The sequence below is a fragment of the Gadus macrocephalus genome, chromosome 23 (genome assembly GCF_031168955.1).
Source record: "Gadus macrocephalus chromosome 23, ASM3116895v1".
NCBI classification, from domain to species: domain Eukaryota; kingdom Metazoa; phylum Chordata; class Actinopteri; order Gadiformes; family Gadidae; genus Gadus; species Gadus macrocephalus.
In genome coordinates, this window is record NC_082404.1 from 1067126 (window position 1) to 1091289 (window position 24164).

General features: G+C 45.6%; 1 protein-coding gene across 1 annotated transcript; it reads right to left on the reverse strand.

Moving 5' to 3' along the window:
• Window positions 1-216: 216 nt before the first annotated feature.
• Window positions 217-12616, reverse strand: kpna1 (karyopherin alpha 1 (importin alpha 5)). The gene is made up of 14 exons (XM_060044835.1): window positions 12502-12616; window positions 11453-11586; window positions 11112-11225; window positions 10719-10818; window positions 10472-10566; window positions 10127-10258; window positions 9700-9788; window positions 6410-6509; window positions 5643-5806; window positions 5465-5543; window positions 4107-4232; window positions 3421-3548; window positions 2977-3152; window positions 217-2130 (listed from the first exon to the last, which is right to left on the reverse strand). The coding sequence occupies exons 2-14, from the start codon at window positions 11579-11581 to the stop codon at window positions 1943-1945; spliced, it is 1620 nt and encodes a 539-aa protein (XP_059900818.1). The 5' UTR covers window positions 11582-11586; window positions 12502-12616; the 3' UTR covers window positions 217-1942.
• Window positions 12617-24164: the final 11548 nt, after the last annotated feature.

Sequence of the window (24164 nt, forward strand, 5' to 3'; positions counted from 1 at the left end):
ATTATCCAAATTTACCTGGCCCGCCAACGATGTTGCTTTTTAATTACGACAGCGCCAATATTAGGAAAGTAATCTTTGCTTAAAATGTGATGCTGGCCAATTGTTGCTTCAAACCCTATATAAAACCTCTGTGTGATAGAACCAATTTCATGTTCACATGACATTTTTACAATGTTTGACGTTTCATATTACATCATAAAACTAAACTCCCAAGCATTCATTCATGAAACTGCTTTTATGCAAATAGTTTAAACAGGACAGTTGCACAAACTCGATGGAATAATGAACATGGTAGAACACGCAATTTGCAAAATGACAAACCACAAAAAGGCCTTGACAATGATTGAGTTTTTTCAAAGATGAGAATCATCAGAAAAGTTAAATCTGGATTGAGGAAACTACTTAACTTATGGGGGGAGAAAAGGGAACGGCAGCGAGGAGTTGAGACGAGAGGCCTACCTGATAAAGATGTGCTGTTTTAATATCAACTTTAAAATCATGATTTAAAAGAACACTTGAAATATAAATTAGGATTAGCTTGTGAGTATGAATAATTTGGCAAGTCCAAACTTGCTCATGTAACCAGAGCAACACAGAGGAAGCCGACAGTTTGGATTTTCTTGATGCCTAAAAGAAACATTTGAATCCGATTTTCCATTGGTAGAGTTTTCTGTCAGGGTTGTTGGTTGTTTTGGAAAGTGGCCCCACTGGAGAACCCAGCTTGTATGTGAGCAGGCCAAGTCCTCGATGGACTCCAGGTCAGGTCCATGGTCGGACGAGACCAGGGAGGGGCAGAAAAAGGAACTGCTTCAGGGCGTGCTGTTCACGCCTCACTTCCTGAGCGGGTTGGTTGGGTAACGTGCCAACAACGTCAAACAATCATAACGGGGTCAAGCATTTAGAAACTACCGGCAGTCAGGAGGCCCAAACTAAAGTGCTTAAAAAAATGTAATGGGATTATAGCCCAGTTTTGAAATGCAAATTGCCACCCGCACGGCTCTGCTGTGCAGCAGGCGTCTTGTTCAATAGCACACCTAGTTCTAGTCTTTGTTCAGTGTCCGTGCATGGAAGATTGGAGATCCCATGGCGCCATGGGAGGACGTGCGCCCCTGGCTCCTCACATGTAGTGTAGGGAGCCCGTTGTGAGAGAAGTGGTTACTGGGAGAAGGAATGCATGGTGTGGGATCCAAAATGGACACCCAATGAGAACGGAGAAACAAGCTGCGCTCCTTTAACCAAACACCCGTCCTGATCCTAATGCGTTCACTCTGGCCAAACGGTAGCTAGACGGACGGCTAGAGAGGAGTGGTAGGGAGGTCACTTCCATTCTGTCCTGTAGGCCCTGCTAGTGGAATACGGTCAGTCCAGTCCTTCGGGAGGGGGGACCTGCCACAGTTCAACAGACCGTGGAATAATAAGTCTGGTGACCACGGTGATGCATGGGGTCACTCATCACCGCCCAGTGGTTAAGAGTGCCTTCTCTTGGGGTCGTCCTGGGGGAAATTAACTCAAATGGAAACTCACGTCTGTGTGTTTGTCTGTCTAGAGTCAACACCTGCAGTTCAATGAGACAAGCGGTTATTGCCAAATCCCTCTTCACCGGGAGAGGGGGAATCCTCCACCAATCTGAGATCGCTGGTGGAAACCCAGGGGGGTCTTGTGTGGCGTTGGGTGATAGTGGGGGAGGGTTACCGCGATGGCAAAGCACCACGCTGTTCCTGTTGCAAGCCAACACACGCGCGGTCCGCCAGGCAGGGAGGGGTGAGGTCTACTAGGAGTACGAATGCAGAAGTACCGCACCACAAATCATCTTGAACAATCTGTGGGAGTTGAGGGGACCACGGTTCTGCCCTGGCTGGAGGAGGACGAGGAGAAGCACAGAGGTGATGAAGACGATGGACGGCGGAGCGGAGAAGGAGCAGGAATTGGAGCAGGAGGGGCATTATAGCTGGAAGCCCTCCACGGGGCCCTCACACTGCTGGAAGAGGAACTGCTGCTGCTGCATGTCAACGGCGGGGGCCAGCGCCGGGTCCTCATCCTCGGGACTGAAGTAGCGCTCGTTCAGGTCGAAGGCCTTCTGGTAGATCTCCTTGTTCTCATGGTGCTGCAGGAAGTCCAGCTTGTCCAGGCCTGGGGGGAGAGGGGGAGAGGCATGGAGGGTGGAGAAGGAGGAGAGGGGGAGAGAGGCATGGAGGGTGGAGAGCCAGGAGAGGGGGAGAGAGGCATGGAGGGTGGAGAGAGGGACATGGAGGGGGGAGGTAACATGTTAATTTAGTTGGGTGATATCAGTGTCATATTAGTGCACCTTAAAGACGTAAATTCATCATATTGTAGGTGATCCCTTTACTGTTATAAATCATAACAGTAAATAGATGATATTGTATTTTGGTCACTGTAGATCAAATACAATATCATAATTATATTGTATCTGATCTACAGCCACTCATTAAACCCCTAAAACAAAATTGTGCTCCAACAGTATGTTTCATCATATATTTATAGAATATTTTTACCAATACACTTCCGGTGACTTGACGCTTCATCAAATCACCGGAGGAAAAATGCACGACTACAAGTTCTGAATGGGGGTGGATCACAATGAATGGGGTCGAGAGGATTGACAATACAGATGATAGCGCTCTTTGGAGCGGAGATGAAGCGGATCCGCTCTGTCCTGCCTAACCCAGCACAGCAGCTTTCACGCTCATTTCGACAGAGGGATCTTGGAAACTGTTTTCCATTTGGAAAGAATTATTTGAAAAACCTTTCTAACCCTCTGTCGAGATGAGCAGGAAAGCTGCTGTGCTGGGTTAGGCAGGACAGCGCGGATCCGTCTTCCATCTCCTCTCCCTCCTGCTGAAGATTTACTACAGGTAAACTGCAGACAGCCTAACCGCTAGACCATCCTTATATCATAACAGAAAGTGCTACAGGAGTGTTGGTGGTATATGGACACTTTTTCTGTGAGGGTCCCACCATATGCCTCCTCTATGAGAGCACAGTAGGGGTTGATGCCCCCTCCTCTCTTGGCCTCCTGCTCCCCCAGGCGCAGCACGTTCTCCAGGCCGTTCAGCGCCACCTGCACGATCTTCGAGTCCATCAAGGTCAGCAGGTCACACAGCGGGCTTATGCAGCCCAGGCCCACCAGGTGCCTGCAGGGGAGGACAGGGAGGACGACACTGTTGAAAGGTCTCAGATGGACAGTAGGAATAGATTTACCCGATGATTTATTGACCACCAGAATATTTAACAGGCAGTAACCCTGACACTGTGGGATTAACCACAGAGATTAACCACATCGAAGAGAAATCGGCAGTAGAGCTAAATGCTTAACCAAATTAACGTATGTGATGTACTCTACAACCAGGGTTCCTTGGGCACCTGAACCAGATGTGTTCACATTTTCACAGTGGGACCGACCTGATCTGCTCTGCTGAACCCCCGGAGGTAGCGTTGGTGATAGCCCAGGCCGCCTCCTTACGTGTCCGGAACTCTGCCACCTGCAGGATGGCGATGAGTGGGGGCATCAGTCCTGCATCCATCACCAACTGGAGGGAGGGGGGGGAGAAAGAAAGAAAGAGAAAAAAAAAAAAGAGAGAGAGAGAGAGAGAGAGAGAGAGAGAGAGAGAGAGAGAGAGAGAGAGAGAGAGAGAGAGAGAGAGAGAGAGAGAGAGAGAGAGAGAGAGAGAGAGAGAGAGAGAGAGAGAGAGAGAGAGAGAGAGAGAGAGAGAGAGAGAGAGAGAGAGAGAGAGAGAGAGACTGGGATTAGTCACTTGAAAGTCATGATGGCACATCGCCTGTTCTTGCTCACATTCACCAATCCCAATCCCAATGGGCAGTTTTCCCAACCTTGGCAGTTTTCAGTTTTTCCTCATCCATATGCGATAAGCATATGGATGTGCGGGAGATTGATGGCTAATGAAGTATTAAGATTGAACACTATATTTCTGACATTAGTTTTGCACAAAGAGACAAATGGGTAGGAACCACATACAAGCTACTAGTGGAAATAACTACCTCACTGTGATAGATTTTATGGGTTGATAGGATTGTCCCAGGGTCTGATCTAGAAACTGGGTGGTTGATTACAAAAGGTGGTGTCCCACCTGGATCTGTGCTCGGTTGCCTGCCGTGATGTTGGAGATGGTCCAGCAGGCCTCCTTCTTGATGGACTCCTTGGTGCTGCTGAGGAGATGGAGCAGGGACTGAAGCGCTGAACAGTTCAAGATCACCTGCATAACGCACAACGATAAGCACACACCCCCACACACACAATATGAAATACTCGCCTTGAGGGACCTGGATCTGAACAATCACTGTTCAGGAAAGGGATAGAGATACTGGTTTCCATGGTTTCAGGGAGACGGTGGCTAAAAGGTGGGAAGTTCTGGGGCTAATGACCAGGTGTTTAAGTAGAAACCAGTGACATAGGAGTGCATTGCTGACGCTAGGGATGGCGAAAATGTAAAATATTCTTGACCAACCACCGAGCCTCATTAACCGGTTGAAACCGGTTAACCCATCAGATTAAAATGTGCTATTTGAAATAACCATTTTGAGCCGCGCCAGCCGCCTGTTATTTCGCAACTCTGCTTATCTCTCTCCTGTTCTGCCTCCGACTCACACACACACACTCTCCGAGTGAGAGGCAGTGGCTCTAACCGCGGCATGACCTGTGTTGAATTGAAACACGAGGCATGCTTACTGCAAGTTGACCGTGTGTAGAGAGCGGGCTCGAACGCCCACAATGGTCTGAGATGGCGCGGACCTCGTTGAGACCCAGCGCGGGATTCACCAGGGGCCAATCGGAAGAGGGCAGCGTTAGGAGCTCATTTGAAACATTGCCGTGGCGCATTTAAGAAAATGACAGCTCCGAAGAGACGCCGCTTGTTTAGTTTGCAGGATATGGAAAAATGTGAGGGATACTTTTTTTCCCCTTCACACAAAAAGATCTTGGAATGAGATGGCTAACTGCAGTCTTATAGCGTTTAGTCTACTGTCCATAATAATTGAGAGATCATATTTTCTGCCGCTCTCATGCAGGAATAATTAATACTTGAGGAGAAATTAGACAGCGGGCTAGAGACACAGTGTCCGTCCAAATTCAAATAGGTCATCTGATCTGATCATCTTTTTGTGTGAAGTGAAACCAACACACACTCCACAGTCCACACTGATCCCAATTTTTTTTTAACCGACAAGCGACAAGATTGATCGTTTAACGTTGATGCGGTCAACCAGCGGTCAAACGGTCATTGGTTAACATCCCTAGCTGACGCACACAGGAAAAACATCCTATATGTTAACCAACCTTCTTGAGTGTAGCATTTCAATTGAAAGAAAATATCTCACTTTCAATTTTTCTCCAAAAATGGGACAAGCTAATGGGGTTCAATATATGGGCTGACACACCACTTGGACCTAGGGTGTCTGTGCCTCCCAGGGAGGGTCAGGGGTCACCTACCTGTGTCTGTAGGTCATCTCCCGTGACTATGTTCCCCACAGCGCGTAAGGCAGGAGACACCACCTTGTAGTCAGAGTGTCTACAAACACAAAACCATGTCAGCCACTGAACTTAATTGACTCAAAATTTAGCTGTAAGGATGCCAAACCAGGCCTAAACCATGTCCGTGATTCCTTACAGCAGTAACTCCACCAGCCTACGGCACACCCCAGAGTCGATGACAGCCTGGATCTTGTCGTTGGGTCCGTCTGACAGGTAGGAGAGCGCCCAGCACGCATCTGCCAGGATGTCCGTGTCGTTGACGAACAGCAGCCAGGACAGCACACTGAGACACGGGGACACCTGCAGGGGGGTAAGGGGTGGACTTTCTGTTTGTAATGCTGCTGATGATGTGTTTGACTAGCCTGGCTATTGCCAGACCAAGCTCAATCGTAGATCACACGTTGGTCTGAGGAAGCTGCTGTCACTTTCTTCAGCACAAGAGGCGTGATCAATGGGCCTAGTTCAATGACTCTGTACGCAACTGGCTGCTTGCTGTCGCCTCCCTGTCGTCATTGTGTTAAACCAGCCAATAGCGAGCCAGGGAGAAAAGCCAGCTTGGTGATTGGCTCCCACAAAAACGTATCGGAAGCAGAAAGAAATGTATTGCTCTTCTCCAGACTCTTCTGCAGGACTAACTCAAATCACCAGCAGAATGGGCGGGGCTACCAAGTCTAGTGTTTGACCCTACATGTAGGTAGTATGGTTTACTGTAGGCACTGCAGGTACCGTCAGTGAAGGTAAAACTAATGGATGGATAGATTATCCCTCAGGAGTGGGTGTTCAGCCTCATCCATTAGCAGGGAGAAGGCGGCCCCACCAATCAGCCAGCAGGGGGTGGTGGCGGGATACCCCCTTTAACTTCAGCAGCGTGCTGGGCATGATGGTGACCATGGCGACGGTTACCTTGCTGAAGTCTGGCGGCGGGTTCTTCCCTCGACACAGGTTTGAGAGCGCCCACACAGCGTTCCGCATCATGGTCAGGCGGTTCTGCTTGGCCAACAACCTGGGAGACGACATCCATTCACTTTGTTATTCAATTGTATGTTGTTGTTACTTCATACTAATTTATGCTTTAAACCTGGACCAATGATCACGTTTAGTAAGAATAAAGCGGCATTACAATAAAACTTAAAACTTAAAAATAAGACAGAGGAAGAAACCAAAGAAACTAAAGTAATAATAATAATAATTAATTGAATTTATATAGCGCTTTTCTAGACACTCAAAGAGACTTTAACAGGGAAGGGGGAACCTCACTAACCACCACCAGTGTGTAACACCCACTTGGGTGATGCACGGCAGCCAATCTGCGCCATAACGCTCACCACACACCAGCTTGAGGTGGAGAGTGAGGGAATTAATGAGTCAGCCAATTATACAGGAGGATGATTAGGGTGCCAGATTGAATGAGCCTGGGAGGGCCCGGACACCGGGGAAACCCCTACTCATTGCGATAAGTGCCCTGGGATCTCTTATGACCTCAGTGAGTCTGGACCTCGGTTTTACGTCTCCTCCGAAGGACGGCACCTTCCACAGCACATTAGGGCTGTCAACGAATATTCGTTCGAAATGAATCCAAAAACGCGAATTCGAACGTGAAAATTAATATTCGAATGTGAAAAAACACTCCCGCGGTACAAGCGCCTCTATCTGCTTTGTGAATGAGCCTCTGTCTGTTCGCGATGTCCCTCATAATATTCGAATTCGAAAACACTCCCGCGGTACAAGTGTAACAGACTAGTATTGTGAAGAGCGAATGTATTTTATCCCCTCGGGGTTTCCGTACTTGGATATAGGTATAGAGTGGCGAAGTCACGCCCCTTCCGGTAGGGCTCATGGGACCTATGAGATCGAAAAATATGAATGGGTGTCAATGGAGAGAAAATAATTATTTTCTGGTCCCAGTCTTTATATGCCCTGGATTACACATATGTTGTTTGTGGATTTAAAGGATAATTTTTCATGCAAAGAGTTCGACCGTTTATTGTGCAATTGTTCAGATAAAGGCTGTAGAGAAAACACAACGAGAAAGACTACACGGCTCGTATGTGACGTCACGCTCCCTGCGACTGGCGTGGAGAAGACCGACAATCTTCCCATCGGCATAACTGAAACTCTGCACGTGCCCCGACTTATAATGGTTTTCACCTCTTTCGATGCTTTTATCCTCCCCTTGGAAAAAGCGGTGAAGTGGGGCAGAGAGATCGCCATCTCTGTGCCGAGTTCCAAGGGCGGGTGTGGTGACGTATATCATATGCGTCGAGAGCAGCGAAGAGCTGTAGTTCACAAAGCGGCCTCACATAAAACCTAAAATTATCAAACTTCTTCACGAACATTTTTAGTTTTCTTTGCATGAAAAATTATAATTTAAATCCACAAACAACATATGTGTAATCCAGGGCATATAAAGACTGGGACCAGAAAATAATTATTTTCTCTCCATTGACACCCATTCATATTTTTCGATCTCATAGGTCCCATGAGCCCTACCGGAAGGGGCGTGACTTCGCCACTCTATTCCAGCTCTCACGCTGTGACTGGGTGACTTCTGATATGTACTACCGTATTGGTCCGAATATAAGACGACCCTGATTATAAGACGACCCCCCGTTTTTCAACACAAACATTTAGAAAAAAAGATTTGCAGACCAGATTTGCAGAACAAAGAACAGTGAATTAAACACTTGTTATATTAATGACAATAATAATAATGCCAGTAAAGGCCACGGTACTTTCAAGGCAAAATATGTACAGTATGATTCAAAATTAATATCAAGCAATAATCAAGCAACATTGGGAACATTTTTAAATAACATAGAAAAATACAGGCCACATATTTAACTAAACTTAACTAAAATTCGCCAAACTTCTCCTCCGATGTCTCTCTATCCCTCACACACGTCCTCTGCCCCGCTGTGTTTGCTCTCGCTGTCATCGCTCCCCAGCTGCTCCGCTTCCACCGGCTCCGCCGAAAGCGCGTTTTCTCTGACGTATTCAAAAACTCTCCGGTCAACCTCACTGAAACGGCCACTTTGAGGACCACGGTAGGATTTGCGCTGACTGTTGACGTCTTTGAGACGTTATTTTGGTGCTCGCCATCTTCTTACGTTACACTCCGTGACCCCAAACTTCTTGGCAGCTTGGCAGTTGTTACTTGACTCTGCCTTATTGACGACCATTATTTAAAAATTGGGATCATAGCTCCTCCGCTGTTGTTGATTGACCTGACTCACTTTTGAGCCACTTGTCTCTAATGGTCAGCCTGTCTTGAAACACCGGTAACGGTCTGGTTGTTAAGGACGCTGGAGGACTACTTCTTCCCGGAACCAATTTCTGGCGCAACCTGCGGCCGCGAATGTGTATTGCCATTTAAAGGGAGAGGCGAAGAAGAGAAACTGCGCTCTGAATACTAGACCCCGAATATAAGACGACCCAACTTTTTCAGACCTATTTCGAGGGGAAAAAAGGCCGTCTTATATTCGGACCAATACGGTAAGTAAACGAGACTATTTTCCCTTCCACGTTTGTGTCATTCTTGTCATATAAATATCTAAGTGCCAACGCTCGGTTACACAAGCGCCTATCTGCTTTGTGAGTGAGCCTCTGTCTGTTCGCGATGTCCCTCATAATATTTGAATGTGAAAAAACACTCCCGCGGTACAAGCGCCTAACTGCTTTGTGAATGAGCCTCCGTCTGTTCGCGATGTCCCTCGTTTTAAAGTAAGGAAATGCCCAGCAGGAAGCCGCCGCCCACCAGCACTCTCAACGAGACGTATACATATATATATATATATATCCCACTAATTTGAACCATGGTTTTGTCGCATTATTGACATATTGACGGCAACTGCGTAAAATAGGCAACCAGATATTCGAATAGTTCGAATTCGTGATTTCTTTCAAAACGAACATTCGAATGTCATTTTTGAGCAATTTTGACAGCCCTACAGCACATTGTCCCCGTCACTGCACTGGGGCATCGGGATTGATGAGTGAAGGGGCCAGAGGGAAGAGTGCCACCTATAGGCCACCACCCGACACCACTTGCAGCACCTGGTATGCCCAGGCGGTCTCCCATCCAGGTAAGGCCAGACCATGCTTAGCTTCCGAGATCAGACGAGATCGGGCGTGTCCATGGTGGTAAGTAGCCCATGTGAGGAGCGTAGAACAGAGAGGAACCGAGTGCTACGTACTGGACTAGGGAGGGCAGGATGTTGCAGTCCACCACGTAGTCCCGGCACTCAGTGCTGTCTCCTGCGATGTTCCCCAGGGCCCACACAGCCTGGGTGAGAGGAGAGAACCCACCGATCAACAAGATTCCACACACATCTCAATCTGCATTGTGTCACCTTTTGGTTTTCACCGCAGCCTTTGTACCTATTTGTAGCTCTCAGTTAATATTTGAAAGGAGCATCCAAAGAATAAAGGTCATCCCCCCACAATTTAATCAAAAAATATTTTTTTCCTTTGTTACAGTATCAGTATATGAATCTAATAATAATAATAATACATTTAATTTAGAGGCGCCTTTCAAGACACCCAAGGTCACCTTGGGTGTCAATCTAATCTTGGTCAATCTAGTGAGTTATGTCGTCGGGTACTTGGTTCAACGCTCCCTACCTGCTCCTGGACATCTTCAAAGTCTGAGGTGAGCATCTCTATGAAGATGGGCACGGCCCCCGCCTGGATGACCACCCTGGTCTGATGGGACGTCCCTGACGCGATGTTGGTGAGCACCCATGCAGCCTCGAACTAGCAACCATGGCAAATACGCATCCAATGTATGAAAATCAACAGACATTACCAAAAATTCAGCATCCTTATCTTTTCAAGCAGACTCTTCTAAAGCATCTCACAGTGAACCCAGACCCATCCTTAGGAGGAAACACAGACTTTGGGGGTGGATGGCCCTTACCCCTACACCAGCATTCCCTAACAGCACCTCAGCAGCTGAAGCCACAGTACCTGCAGCGTGCAGTTTTCCCTCCTCTTCAGGAACTCCACGAAGCGATCCACCACCCCGGGAGTGGCTATGACCTCATCAATGGGTGGGTTGGGTTCTGTCCGGAACAATAAGACATAAGCCATGCAGACGACACTACAAAAATAACTCGAATTTATGCATCAGGTGCATAGTTTCAGAAAGAAACAGAAAGAAAAAAGGTGATAGATGCATCTGCTAAGCATATGTAAAGTATGAATCTGTTTGTACCTTTGGATAGGAGCTTCCGGAAGCGCTGAGTGCCAATGAGCTGCTGCTCGGGGGCACTGGAAAAGATCATCTGTGTCATGTCCACCGATATGCCCCCCCCCTTCAGGAGGCACAGAGACACGCGGCCACCATCAGTGGCAACAGACGAAGAGAACAGATGATTCCCCACCAAACTATTTGTTATTTTTCTAGATCCTAGTTCAACTGTCAACAAGTGTAAAAATCTCAGCATACAAGCACAAGCAATAACAGTGCTATTGGTATCTCATGAAAGTCGTTGCCGAGAAGGAATGCTACGAGTGCACCATGGGCTCGACCACCGTCATTCTGTACTGCATCGTGTTCCATGACCACAAGGTACCGTTGCTTGTAATGAAGCTGCTTTCACCCTACCATGAGGGCGTCCATGTTGTTGGCCTGGGACTCCAGATAGCCACTGTCGGCCATTCCATCCTCCTCCAGTGCTCCATCTTCCTCCACCGTTGCAACGTTTCGCCTCTTGAAGAGCTGGCAAAGTATAAAAAGAGTATAAACTTGATTTCTATTTCCACACAGTATGCAACAGTAATGCATCTATCTAATTACTGATTAGATAGGTAGTTAACTTCCTTTGACGTGCTTCTCTACAAATGAGTCCAAAATAAACAATAAAACCCACCATAGGAAGAAAAGACAAGCAGAGGAGCCCCTTTAATAATAATGTCCAAGTCGGACATATTGAAGCTCATACACACCTGTTCATCTTTCTTCTGTTTGCGCAACTGCAGTCCCTCCTCCTCCCGCCTCCTCCTCATCTCATCTGAGTTGAGCGCCTTGTTCTTGTAGCTCTTGAGCCGCGCATTGTCTTTACTCTGACTCATCATGTCTCCTGGAGAGACGGATAAACGTGGTTGGACGTGGAGGAAAACACCTCATCTACGATTGGATCATTTAAAGCTTGCATGGAAAGTAAACAGTCAACACTGTCATGACACTGTTGTTTTGGCGTTAGCAAAAGGTTATATTGGGTCACGCAGCCAGCCGGTCGGTGTGTTCTGTGCTTCGTATGCATCATGTCTAGGTACAGAACAGGCTACTAGGTACAGTATAGCGTACTAGGTATAGTATACAGTATAGGCTAATAGGTACATTATAGGCTACTAGGTACAGTGTATGCTACTAGGTATAGTATAGGCTACTAGGTATAGTATACAGTATAGGCTACTAGGTACATTAAAGGCTACTAGGTACAGTGTATGCTACTAGGTATAGTATAGGCTACTACAGTATACAGTATAGGCTAGTAGGTACATTATAGGCTACTAGGTATAGTATATGTTACTACGTACAGTATAGGCTACTAGGTACAGTATACATTATAGGCTACTAGTTCCAGTATAGGCTAGTAGGTACATTATAGGCTACTAGGTACAGTATTCAGTATAGAAGCCTAGGTACAGTATGGGCGACCTGGTGTAGTATACGTATAGGCTACTAGGTACAGTGTAGGCTACTAGGTATAGTATACAGAATAGGCTACTAGGTACAGTATAGGCTACTAGGTAGAGTAAAGGTTATTAATGTTTCAAATGGAGCTGTCATAACAGTCCCCAGTCCATAACAGACTAACTAGCATGCTAATGCTAGCCAACCACGGCTAAGTCACTTAGCTCCGAGATAAACCGTTAGTATTAACCGAAACGACAACGTGAAGATAGACAGCATTGTGTCTGGGACTGAAGGGTTAATAGTTCTAGCGATCAATGTATACCAATCAATATTATATAACGTTAATTTAACTGACCTGAGAAAGTGGACTCTAATCCGTAAGGCCAGCCTTTCTACGCCGGTACAGGACTGCGCATGCGTGAGCTACGCAGCTCCTCTTGGCCCCACGCCCCACACTCTGTCAGCTCCTGAGTCCGAGGGGCCCCTCCAGATGTCTTTAACGGTGTCTGTCTAGTTTACGGTCAAACATTTCATTAGAATAGAAGGCATCAGAGTGGAATGTGGAACTGAGAAAATGCCAAAGTAGTTAGTTAGTTCAGAGCATTAAGATTTAAATACGTTTGCCAAGAATTGGCTCAAGGCATGTATCGTTCAGAAGCAATTTTGGATGTCATTAGACATAAATGTCCTTTGCTAGATGCCACTTAGGGCAGGGGTTCTCAACCACCGCAGACTATTTTTTGTGAATAATAAGACATCAAGAAATATATAACAGTACATTTTAAAGATGCACACAACTTTGGACTATTTGGAACCATGGAACGATAGTGAACTAGAGAGCCAGACAGCTGCTGACATCTTCAGCAGCTGTCTGATTGTGCGTCACTTTTGAATTAAAGATCCAATGAATTAGATAATTAAGAATTATATGAGTTCCCCCAGCCTACCTATGCTCCCCCAGTAGCCGTTTTGGAATGTTCACCGTCTGTCGTCATAAGGGGAGATGCCACCTCCCCTTTCTCTGCCTTGCCAGCCCAGAGAATTTGGCCCCCCAATGAGCTATGACAGTGTGAGCGCCACGTGTGTGTGTCTGTGTGTGTGTGTGTGTGTGTGATTATACACACGCTGTAACGCAAGTGTTGCACACTTCTTTGTTGTTTGGGCAACCGTTTTGCTGTTGGTGATATGGCACATAACACGTCGGTTCTTTGACGTCTCTGGAATTTCAGCAACAAGAATGTTCCCGCTGCCCGCTGCCAAGGGACTACCGCCATAGGCGTCGATTACGCCGGGGACGCCGCTAGATCTCGTCATGCTTCATTTTGTACCCACCACTTGTAAAAAAAAAAATTATATATATTTTTTATTTTTTTAGTATCATAATAATAATAATAATAATACATTTTATTTGAGGGCGCTTTTCATAGCACTCACCTTACAGGGCAGTGTTTAAAAAAAAATCAACAATCATAAAAATTAGAAGAACAAGATACATTGAAACAATTTACACAAGTGGGGTGAAATGGGTGGGAGACAATGAATTTGATTGAAAATGTCAGTTTAAAAAGATTGATTGATTGATTGATTTCTTTTATTTCAGACATATCAAAATACAAATCAAGCATCTCAAATAACACCAAACAAAATAAAAAGCATGACGCTACAATAAACAAAAGCGATGTGCCAATTATTTCACTAAAGAAAAAAATTACATACATTCAATAATGTCTGAAAAGGAGTAGGAAGAAGTGTAACACTTATTTAATCCTACCCCTTTTCCACAGTTCAATAATTAATATTTATTTAATATATACTTCCTGTATTCCTCATAATCTCTCTTTACGATACGATACGATATAACTTTATTAATCCCCCGTAGGAGAAATTTGTTTGTTGCAGCAGCAGTAGAAGGACACAGGACAAAATAACAATGTAATAAATACAATAAATAAATACAAAGTGCTAATGCATAAGGAGACGCTTATAGTTAATAGGGACAAAAACAAGACAAATAGAAACAACATCAAGATGGGTGATGCATATACACATATATACGCATACCTAAACACACACACACATGCATATGCAAACACATAGACATACACAAACACAATCATCATCGGGCACTGTTGAACAGCCTAATGGCTACCGGCACAAAGGAGCACCTGAAGCGCTCCGTCTTGCACCTGGGGAACATGAACCTGTGGCTGAAGGTGCTCCCCATCTGCCACAGCTCAGCATGGAGGGGATGGGAGGGGTTGCCCATGATGGACTTGAATTTGTCCCTCATCCTCCTCTCCACCACCACCTCCAGACTGTCCAGCTCAAGTCCCACAACAGAGCTGGCTTTCCTAACCAGCTTGTTGAGTCTGTTTGACTCCCCAGCCTTGATGCCTCCTCCCCAGCACGCCCCAGCAAAGAACAGCGTGCTGGCTACCACAGACAGATAAAATGTCCTTAGCAGCCTGCCACACACGTCAAACGACCTGAGCCTCCTGAGGAAGAAGAGTCTGCTCTGACTCTTCCGGTAGAGGGCCTCTGTGTTGTCAGACCAGTCCAGTTTATTGTTGATGTGTACTCCAAGGAACTTATACGAATCCACCGTCTCAATTTCAACCCCCTGGATGGTAATAGGGGTTGGGGGCTTCCTCTTCCGGCGGAAGTCCACCACCAGCTCCTTGGTCTTGCCGATGTTGAGTTGGAGGTGGTTCTCCTCAGACCATCTGACGAAGTCCTCCACCACACCTCTGTACTCGTCCTCCCTGTCCTCACTGATGCAGCCCACGATGGAGGAGTCATCTGAGAATTTCTGGAGATGGCAGGTTCCAGAGTTGAAGCTGAAGTCAGAGGTGTAGATGGTAAAGAGGAAGGGTGAAAGTACTGTTCCTTGGGGTGCGCCAGTGTTGCTCATCAACACATCTGACAGGCTGCTCTGCAGCCGCACGTACTGTGGCCTGCTGGAAAGGTAGTCACCAATCCAGGCCACCATGTCAGGGTGTACCTGCATTGCTGAGAGCTTCTTCTCAAGCAGGGGAGGCTGGATGGTATTAAACGCACTGGAGAAGTCGAAGAACATGACTCTCACTGAGCTCCCCGGCTTCTCCAGGTGTGAGTAAGCCCTGTGCAGCAGGTAAATGATGGCGTCGTCCACGCTGAGTTGGGCCTGGTACGCGAACTGCAGTGGGTCCATGGAGTCACACACCTGGGGCCTGAGGTGCTGTAGAACCAGTCTTTCGAAGGTCTTCATGATGTGTGAGATCAGCACCACTGGCCTGTAGTCATTGGGAGAGCTAGGACGAGCTATCTTAGGCACCGGAACAATGCAGGAGGTCTTCCACAACTGGGGCACCTTCTTTAGCCTCAGGGAGAGGTTGAAGAGGTGTTGGAACACTCCAGCAAGCTGTCCGGCACACGCTTTAAGCACCTTTATTTATACTATATTTGATATGTTATTTCATATATATATTAATATTATTATTATTATTTATTTTTTTATATTTTCCTTCTTACTTCTGTCCCTCATCCCTGTACCTTTTGAAAATCCTTGCTTTGAACCTTTTTTTAAACTGGATCATGTTTGGACATTGCTTTAGCTCCTTGCTCATCCCATTCCACAGTTTCACACCCCCAATTGAGATGCAATGACATTTTAAAGTCATGCGTAACGCCAGTGTCTTAAAGTTTAACTGTTCCCTCAAATTGTAACCCCCCTCTCTGTCAAAAAAAAGTTTTTGAATGTTACCTGGTAGCAGTTTATTTCTAGCTTTGAACATGATTTGTGCAACTTGATATTTAACCAGGTCATTGAACTTTATGATACGGGAATGTAAAAACAGGAGGTTGGTGTGATCATAATATCCAGCTTTATTGATTATTCTTATGGCTCGTTTTTGAAGTGTGACTAGTGGTAGCAGTGAGCTTTTGTAAGTGGTCCCCCAGACCTCCACACAGTAATTTAAATAAGGTAAGATCATTGAGCAGTAAAGAATATGCAATGAGTTGTGATCCAATATATGCTTTGCTTTACCCAGGACTGAGATGCTTCGTGACAGTTTAGATTTAACATGTTTTATGTGAGGTTTCCAGCTGAGCTTATGGTCTATTGTCACACCCAGGAATTTATATACATACTTTCAATATCAACACCGTCAATCTTAACATTTACGTCATTATTTAAATTACAGTTTCCAAACAACATGATTTTTGTTTTACTTAGATTCAATGACAATTTATTATTGTCAAACCACTTTTTTAATTTGCTCATTTCAGTTGTAATTAACTCCAGAAGCTGCTGGAAGTCCTCTCCCGTACAGAAAATATTAGTGTCGTCTGCAAATAACACAAATTGTAAATTCTTTGATGTTTTGCATATATCATTGATGTAGACAATAAAAAAAGAATTGGCCCCAATACTGACCCCTGGGGGACCCCACAGACAATGTCCAAACAAGATGACATATGTTCACCCATCTTCACAAACTGTTGCCTGTTCTGTAGATAGCTCCTCAGCCAGTTTAATACAACCCCCCTGATACCATATCGTTCTAGTTTATTGATTAATCTGTCATGATTTATGGTATCAAATGCTTTTTTGAGATCAATAAAAACACCAGCTGCATAATTCTTTTGGTCCAGGGAATTTGTTATCTTTTCAATTAGCTCAATGACTGCTAATGAAGTGGATCGGTTGGGTCTGAATCCGTATTGGCTGTCAGTTAGTAAATTGTGTTTATTGATGAATTTGTTAAATCTGTCAGCAAAGAGTTTTTCAAAAAATTTTGAAAATTGAGGAAGCAGTGAAACAGGCCTGTAGTTTGTGAAGTGGTATTTGTCTCCAGTTTTGTACAGCGGTATGACTTTTGCAATTTTCATTTTTTTGGGGAATTTACCAGTTTTAAATGATAAGTTACAGATATGCGTATTTCATAACCTTTATCAATATTTTCTTCTTTGTATAATAGTTCCCAATTTTGATTTAATAATTCATTTTTTAAAGCATTTATTGCCTCATCTGTCCGTACCCTTCTGTACTTGAATGCACTCTCCCGTTTTTCCCTCTTGTAGTTGTTATTGTAAACAAGAAACACTGGCAGATGGTCACTGATGTCATTGATCATTAATCCACTTATTGTATTATTGTCGATAACGTTTGTAAATATGTTGTCTATCAATGTGGCACAGTGTGATGTTATCCTGCTTGGTCTGGTGATTTTTGGATAGAGACTTAAACTGTACATTGTATTGATAAAGTCTTTAGTTGGTTTGGGGTTATTGGGATTAAGAAGATCTATATTAAAATCCCCACAGATAAATATGACCTTTTGCTTTGACATTGTGTACATTTTTTCCATCCATTCCAATCCTTGCATATATCAATATTGGAACCCGTTGCTCTATAAATACAGCTAACAATCACATTCTTCTTATTTTCCATGCAGAATTCAACAGTTAGACATTCTAATACATTTCCGATTGCAGTTGTCATTTCATTAACCACCTTGTAATTAAGGTTTCTGTCCACATACAGAGCCACACCTCCTACAGTCTTGTTCTCTCTGTTTCTGTAGTACAGTTCATAGCCCTCTATTTCAAAATCCACACCCCTTTCAGGGTTGATCCAAGTTTCTGATATTGCGATTATGTTAAATGGTTGTGAAAATTGGCGCAAATATTCCTTAATGTTTTGGAAATTTGCATACAGACTTCTACTGTTAAAATGAATCATGGAAAGTTTCTGATCTGCCTTAATGGTCTTATTATACTGTTCAGCTGTGTAATAGCCGCAGTCGGCATTGATATTACAGAAGAAGTTATTTTCCGGGTCGATATTGTCTTCCATGTCTTGTAGATTGTGCTCCGTGCATTCAAATGTTTTCAGTTCCAGTGTATCATAATCGGCAATCATTTGTGTTATAGTTACCGGTGTGATGTGTCCAGATTATGTCATGATTAGTAGCCTACCTCAGACATCGAATCTGTCAAGATCACCAATGTCATTAATGACCATGACTTTTCCGTCTTCTGTAGTCGTCGTACCATTCAGCTTTATGAACACTAGCAGTCCATGTAGACTGAATCTTGCTTTGCTTCCTCAGGATGCGTGCGCGCCTGGCGATCTCACCATTCCTCCTGGTGAGGTGTTCGTTAATGTACACCTCCGTTCCTTTTAGTTTCCGACCCTGTTTTAGGATCGAAATCTTGTTCTTTCTGTTGGTGAAGCGAATGATGATCACTGGTGTCGCTCCCTTGGTTCTCGTAGGCAGAGTGTGACAGGCTTCGATGTCGCTCCTGTCAACGGAGATCCCCTTACTCCCCAAGAAGCCGACCACCTGCTGCTCCAGCGATTCCGTCTCCGACTCAGAGTGGTCTCCCTCCCGCCCCGCGGGGCCGTTCTCCGGGGCTGTCACACTGGCGTATGACCGGTGTCTGGTCTTCAGCCCGCTGATGATTACGTTGTTCATGCGGGAGTATTGCTCCAGGTCGGCCACTCGACATTCCAAAACTTTAATAGTTTGGTCTTTCTCCGTGTTCAGTCTTTTGAGTGACTGAATTTCTCCCATCCGATCCATAACTTTCTGTTGCTGTACGGCAACTTTTACGATCTCCGCCGACATGAAGTCAAGAGATTTCCTTGTCTCCTCCATGCTCATCTCGTCCTCAAGGGGGGTAACCCCTCTCAGCTTTTCCCTCGGACCCGGCATGCTAATGCTAATGCTAACGTAAGATGTGTTTTTAGACTTGACTTAAAAGTGGAGAGAGTGTCAGAGTTATGGACGTCAGGTTGGAGGGTGTTCCAGAGGTGGGGGGCATATCGGCTGAATGGCCTGGACCCCATGGTGACCAGGCGGGCGGGTGGTACAGTGAGTTGAATGGAAGAGCAGGACCGGAGAGTGCGGGTGGGTGTGTTGGTGTGCAGGAGTTCACAAATGTATGGAGGGGCGAGGTTGTGGAAGGCCTTGAAGGTGAGGAGCAGAATCTTGAAATGGATGCAGGTTTCGACCGGGAGCCAGTGAAGCTGCTGAAGGACAGGAGTGATGTGATTAATGGAGGGGGTTCTGGTGATGATGCGAGCGGCAGAGTTCTGGACCAGTTGAAGCTTACGGATGGACTTGAGGGGGATACCAAAGAGGAGGGAGTTACAGTAATTTATGGCGGAAATGACCAAGGTGTGAACAAGGATGGCTATGCTATGGGGTGTGAGGGATGGGCGGAGGCGGTTGATGTTGCGTAGATGGTAATAGGCAGATCTGGTGATGTTATTGATGTGTGCTTGGAATGATAGTGTGCCGTCCAGGATGACACCCAGACTCTTAACCTGAGGGGAGGGGGAAACTGAGGTGTTATCGATAGTGATGGAAAAGCTGTCAGGTTTTATCTGGGTTGATTTGGTGCCGATGAGCAGAACTTCTGTTTTATTGCTGTTGAGTTTGAGAAAGTTGCAGGTGAACCAGGTTTTTATTTCAGAGATGCAATCAATAAGGGAAGTGGGCGGGAGAGTGGACGAGGGCTTGGTAGAGAGGTAGAGCTGGGTGTCATCAGCATAACAGTGGAAATGATTGTCAAATTTGCGGAAGATATTGCCGAGGGGAAGGAGGTAAATGATGAAGAGTAGGGGCCCCAGGACAGAACCCTGGGGAACACCTGAGGTGACGGGGGAGGGGATGGATTTAAAAGCATTTAGTTGGACAAATTGAGTACGGCCAGAACGATAAGATGTGGACCAGTCAAACAGAGTGTCTGTGATGCCAATGGAGGATAGTCTGTTGAGGAGTGTGGTGTGACAGATGGTATCAAAGGCTGCACTCAGGTCCAGGAGGAAGAGGATGGTGAGTAGTCCAGAATCAGCTGCCATAAGGAGGTCGTTGGTGATTTTGATGAGTGCCGTTTCAGTGCTATGGAGTGGGCGGAATCCGGACTGGAACTGTTCATAAAGGTAATTGTCAGATAGGTGAAAATGGAGTTGGGAGGCAACTGTCTTTTCCAGGATTTAGGAGATGAAGGGCAGATTGGATATAGGATGGAAGTAACGGAGATTAATCGAGATTTAAAACACTTAGACTAATTTAAGAGAGAGAGTGCAAAAGAAATCGAGGGGTCCGGAGCAAGAATTGACAAAAGACTTTATCGTGCAGAAAAACAACAACGACAACAGCCTGAGTGGGTTTGCAAAGTCACTGCTTGAACTTCGGTCCCAGCCTTACTTTATGCACATACAGGAATTTCTCCACTACAATGGAGGCTCTCCTTGACCCAATGGGGTTTCCGCCTAGTCAATCCTCGTCTCAGCGTGTTATCAACCGCGCCCTGGTATGAGGTCCGCAGGGATTAGCCTTGTTAGCCAAAATGACCCAAGGCTGAAAGGTGGAGGTCAACATGACTTGACCCCGCAGTTCCCAGGACATTTCTGTGCACCTACCATCTGCTCTGAACCCAGACTCAGGCGTCATGTGCTTTCCACTATTTAAAATATAAAGCCTATTAATAATCATGGTTTACTATAGAATATACTCACTAATTTCTACCACAGAAGTTGTTGAAGTTGGAGGGGTCTGCACCAGGTTTTTTCAGAATATGGATTATTACACGGGTCTTCTCAATGCCGTGGAACACTTCGTTCACTTGCATGGGCTCTTCACAACTTCCTGCACCGTTGCTAACTATAATTGACCGCTGTCATGGAAAACAAAGGACTTTTTGCCTATGATGTCTTTGGTATCACTCCTCAAGTAGTCTGGTAACTTTTCAACCCCAGCGTCTTCGGTTGCTAAGCAACGTCAACGTCTTTGGCAGACTATTTTCTCTGCTGATCAACACTACGAATGCTGGTAACAAATTAATTGTAAAAAGACACACCATGTGAAGTATTTTTTTCGTTTTGGTACGTAGCCGTGTAATAAGCGGGATAATGTGTAGTACGTCCCCGGTCATTATCGAAATTAAGCCCCTTCAGTGGGAAGCAAGACACCTTCGCTGCGCATCGGTGTCCTGTTCGCCCTGTCGGGGCTTAATTTCCCGATAATGACCGGCATTCTATACATTATCCCTTACTTATTACACGGCTCTTCTTAATGCTGTAGACTGCTCCATTCACTTGCATGGAGCATTCCTAACGTTCAGCTGTCAATTATTTTGGTTTATTACACGGCTCTTCTCAATGCAGTGGAATGCTCATGTCCACCATATTGACCGCTGTCAATGAAAGTGTTTTTTTTTGCCTCTTATTCACGTCATCTGTATCATTCCGCAGTCCAATAACTTACCAACCCCAGCGTATTCGGTTGCTAAGCGACGTCAAAGACTTTGGCGATCTATTTCTCTGCTGATCAACGCTACGAATGATAACAAATACATTGAAAAAATACACACTTTGTGAAGTTGTTTTTTCGATTTGGCAAGTAGCCTTTACTAATAATACCAATTCTCTTTGGCTGGGATGATGAGGCATCAGACAATCAAGTCAGTTTGGTTTGAAATGTGCTGGGGACAGAGACGCATTCGGAAGTACATTTTCAGTGCTCGGTACGATGAGGAGATACTCTCTTTTTCTCTCGCTAGTGCCGTTACACCGATTTCTGCGACCCACCGAAAAGTGTGACCCCAGGGGGCGCTGTTGCATGACAAAAACATACATAAAACATAAGATCTCCCCCCCCAAACATTTACCTTTTTATTAAAGGTGCTTAATAAATACATTGGATTGATTTGATTGATTGATTTTACAGACCCATACAATGTATAGGGCGTTTAGTACGGTCCTTCACCATTGCTTATTTACCCATAAATTAAAATGAGAAGGAGAGAGGCGGGTCAAGGAGGAGGGTGGGGGTGTGGCCCTGAGCAGCCACGGTACCATGCGCTCTGTTTACAGTGGATGTACGTAATGGCGAGGCTAACACAGCCTTTGGCCGTGTTCTGTAAATATTCTAGAACCCTCCGGGTGCTCCGGCGGGAGTCCTGGAGCTCTAAATCTAAATAATATCATGTTATACATAGATATCTATATCATAATAATATATATTATCACGGCCAAAAGCTGTGTGCGCCTCCAAACGATATTATGAATCTAAAACGACTCCGTCGGGTTCCACGTCCACATCAATCTGAAGTAGACTGAACCACGACATGGAGGAGAAAGGGATTGTGGCCCCCGGTTAGATTCCTCGGACGCCAGCCTTCCAAGTCGGAAGTAGGGAAATCTCCCAGTTTTCTTGCGGCATTTCTCTGAGGCACGCCCCCTTTTTGTCTTCATCTCTCTGAATTCTGACACCGGGATTCCACCGGACGCGTATGCGCCGCGGAACGGCTGCGTCCTCTGCCCTGCGTCCATTCCTACCGGGCGCGTAACGGCAGCGTAGCGCTGCCTTGCGAGCCAGCCGTATTCACGCGAGATCACGAGATCACGCGATAATCCTAAACCTAATGTACTCACCTTCCACTCCCAAAACTATTGCAATTAAATGCCACGCTTTGTCCTTTCTGACATTTTCCATAAAATGATGATTTGGTACATAAATGACTTCATGTTGCTGAACTTCGTCTCTCGTCGTCCATGTTGCCGACCCGCTGAGACCCTTTGATTGATTGACTGCTGACCTGGTGCCACCCATAGATATATATATTAACTAGATGCCTCGTCCCCGCTGCTGGCCAATGGAGTCGAACGTCACCACTGGCGGCCATCTTGCCACAGTAAGCTGCTCAGCCATAACATTGTGTTGGTAGTGATTCATGTACTTTTTAAACAACCATTTGTAATAAACCACACCGTTTGTAAATCGGTTGAAAATTGAGCAAGTTATGGTTGTTTAAAAAGTACATGAATCACTACCAACACAATGTTATGGCTGAGCAGCTTACTGTGGTAAGATGGCCGCCAGTGGAGACGTTCTAGACGCCGCCGTAGGGCATCTAGTGAATATATATATCTATGGTGCCACCGGTCATGACGTAATAATGTTAATGTGAAGTTACATGAGTATTGTGTTTTATTTTGAAAATTGACCGGATGCTCTACGGCTTTTACTTTTCACTTCGCTGCCGATCAGCAGCGGTGACCGCGGCGCAGCCGTCCCGCGGCGCGTACGCCTCCGGTGGAATCAAGGCCTGAAGGCCTCCACACACCGGCGCCGCAGCGTCGCGTCAAAAAGTCTGCCCCCATTATTCCGGGTGTACTAGCCCACACCGGCGCCGACTAGACGCGCGGCAGCGTTCCGCGCCACGCCGCCCAACTACTCTTCGAGCCAATGTTCTATTCCCGAGCGTCGCCGCCCCTGAAAAAGCGCTTTGTAAAAGCTGGTTTGTACATCCCGGGTCCCGTAGGCACCTCCATATCTACCCCTCACCACTGGATGTCGCCCTCTTTCGTTTTTGAGAAACAATTACGAGAATGGACGATGAGAGACTGGTCGTCGAGGTGGAAAAATATGTCGAATTGTATGACCAAAGTACCCGTCATTACAAAGACAACTCCAAAAAGGTCATTGCCTGGCGAGCCATAGCTCTGGAGATTGGATCTTCAGGTGAGAAATCAACAATGGTGGACTAAGTACCTAAACCATTAACCCTAATGGGAAATAGACGAAATCAAGTCACATATAATCACACCATGTAGGTCAGGGATGGGCAACTGGCGGCCCGCGGGCCGCCCCGCGTCCTCACTCAGTCAGGCCCCCACATAAAAAAAAAAAAAAAAAAAGAAGAAGAATAATTGATCGAGTTACAGAAAACTCGGTCAAGAAAGATGAGAAGAATTCATAGAATTCGAAGGCAAACCCATGCGTCTAGTTTGCTTAGAAGCGATATCAGTCATTAAAGATATCCACTTAAGTCGCCACTACAACTACTACAACTGCTTGTTGGGTTTGAGTTCATTGAGTTGTTGCACTTAATGTTGGGCCACTGTTTTTCAGTTTTTTGACTTCATTGAATGATGATGTATGTGAGCCCTTTGCACTGATAAAAATACTGACCATTCATGTGGCTGTTTGAGCATGGAAAACATGAAATGAATGTATGTTG

Excerpts from the sequence above, each read along its gene's own strand:
- kpna1 (XM_060044835.1), bottom strand. The coding sequence starts at position 11,581 with ATGATGAGTCAGAGTAAAGACAATGCGCGGCTCAAGAGCTACAAGAAC. Across the intron at positions 3,549-4,106 it reads GCAACCGAGCACAGATCCAG|TTGGTGATGGATGCAGGACT; the intron begins GTGGGACACCAC and ends CCCTCCCTCCAG. Across the intron at positions 2,131-2,976 it reads TCTCATAGAGGAGGCATATG|GCCTGGACAAGCTGGACTTC; the intron begins GTGGGACCCTCA and ends CTCTCCCCCCAG.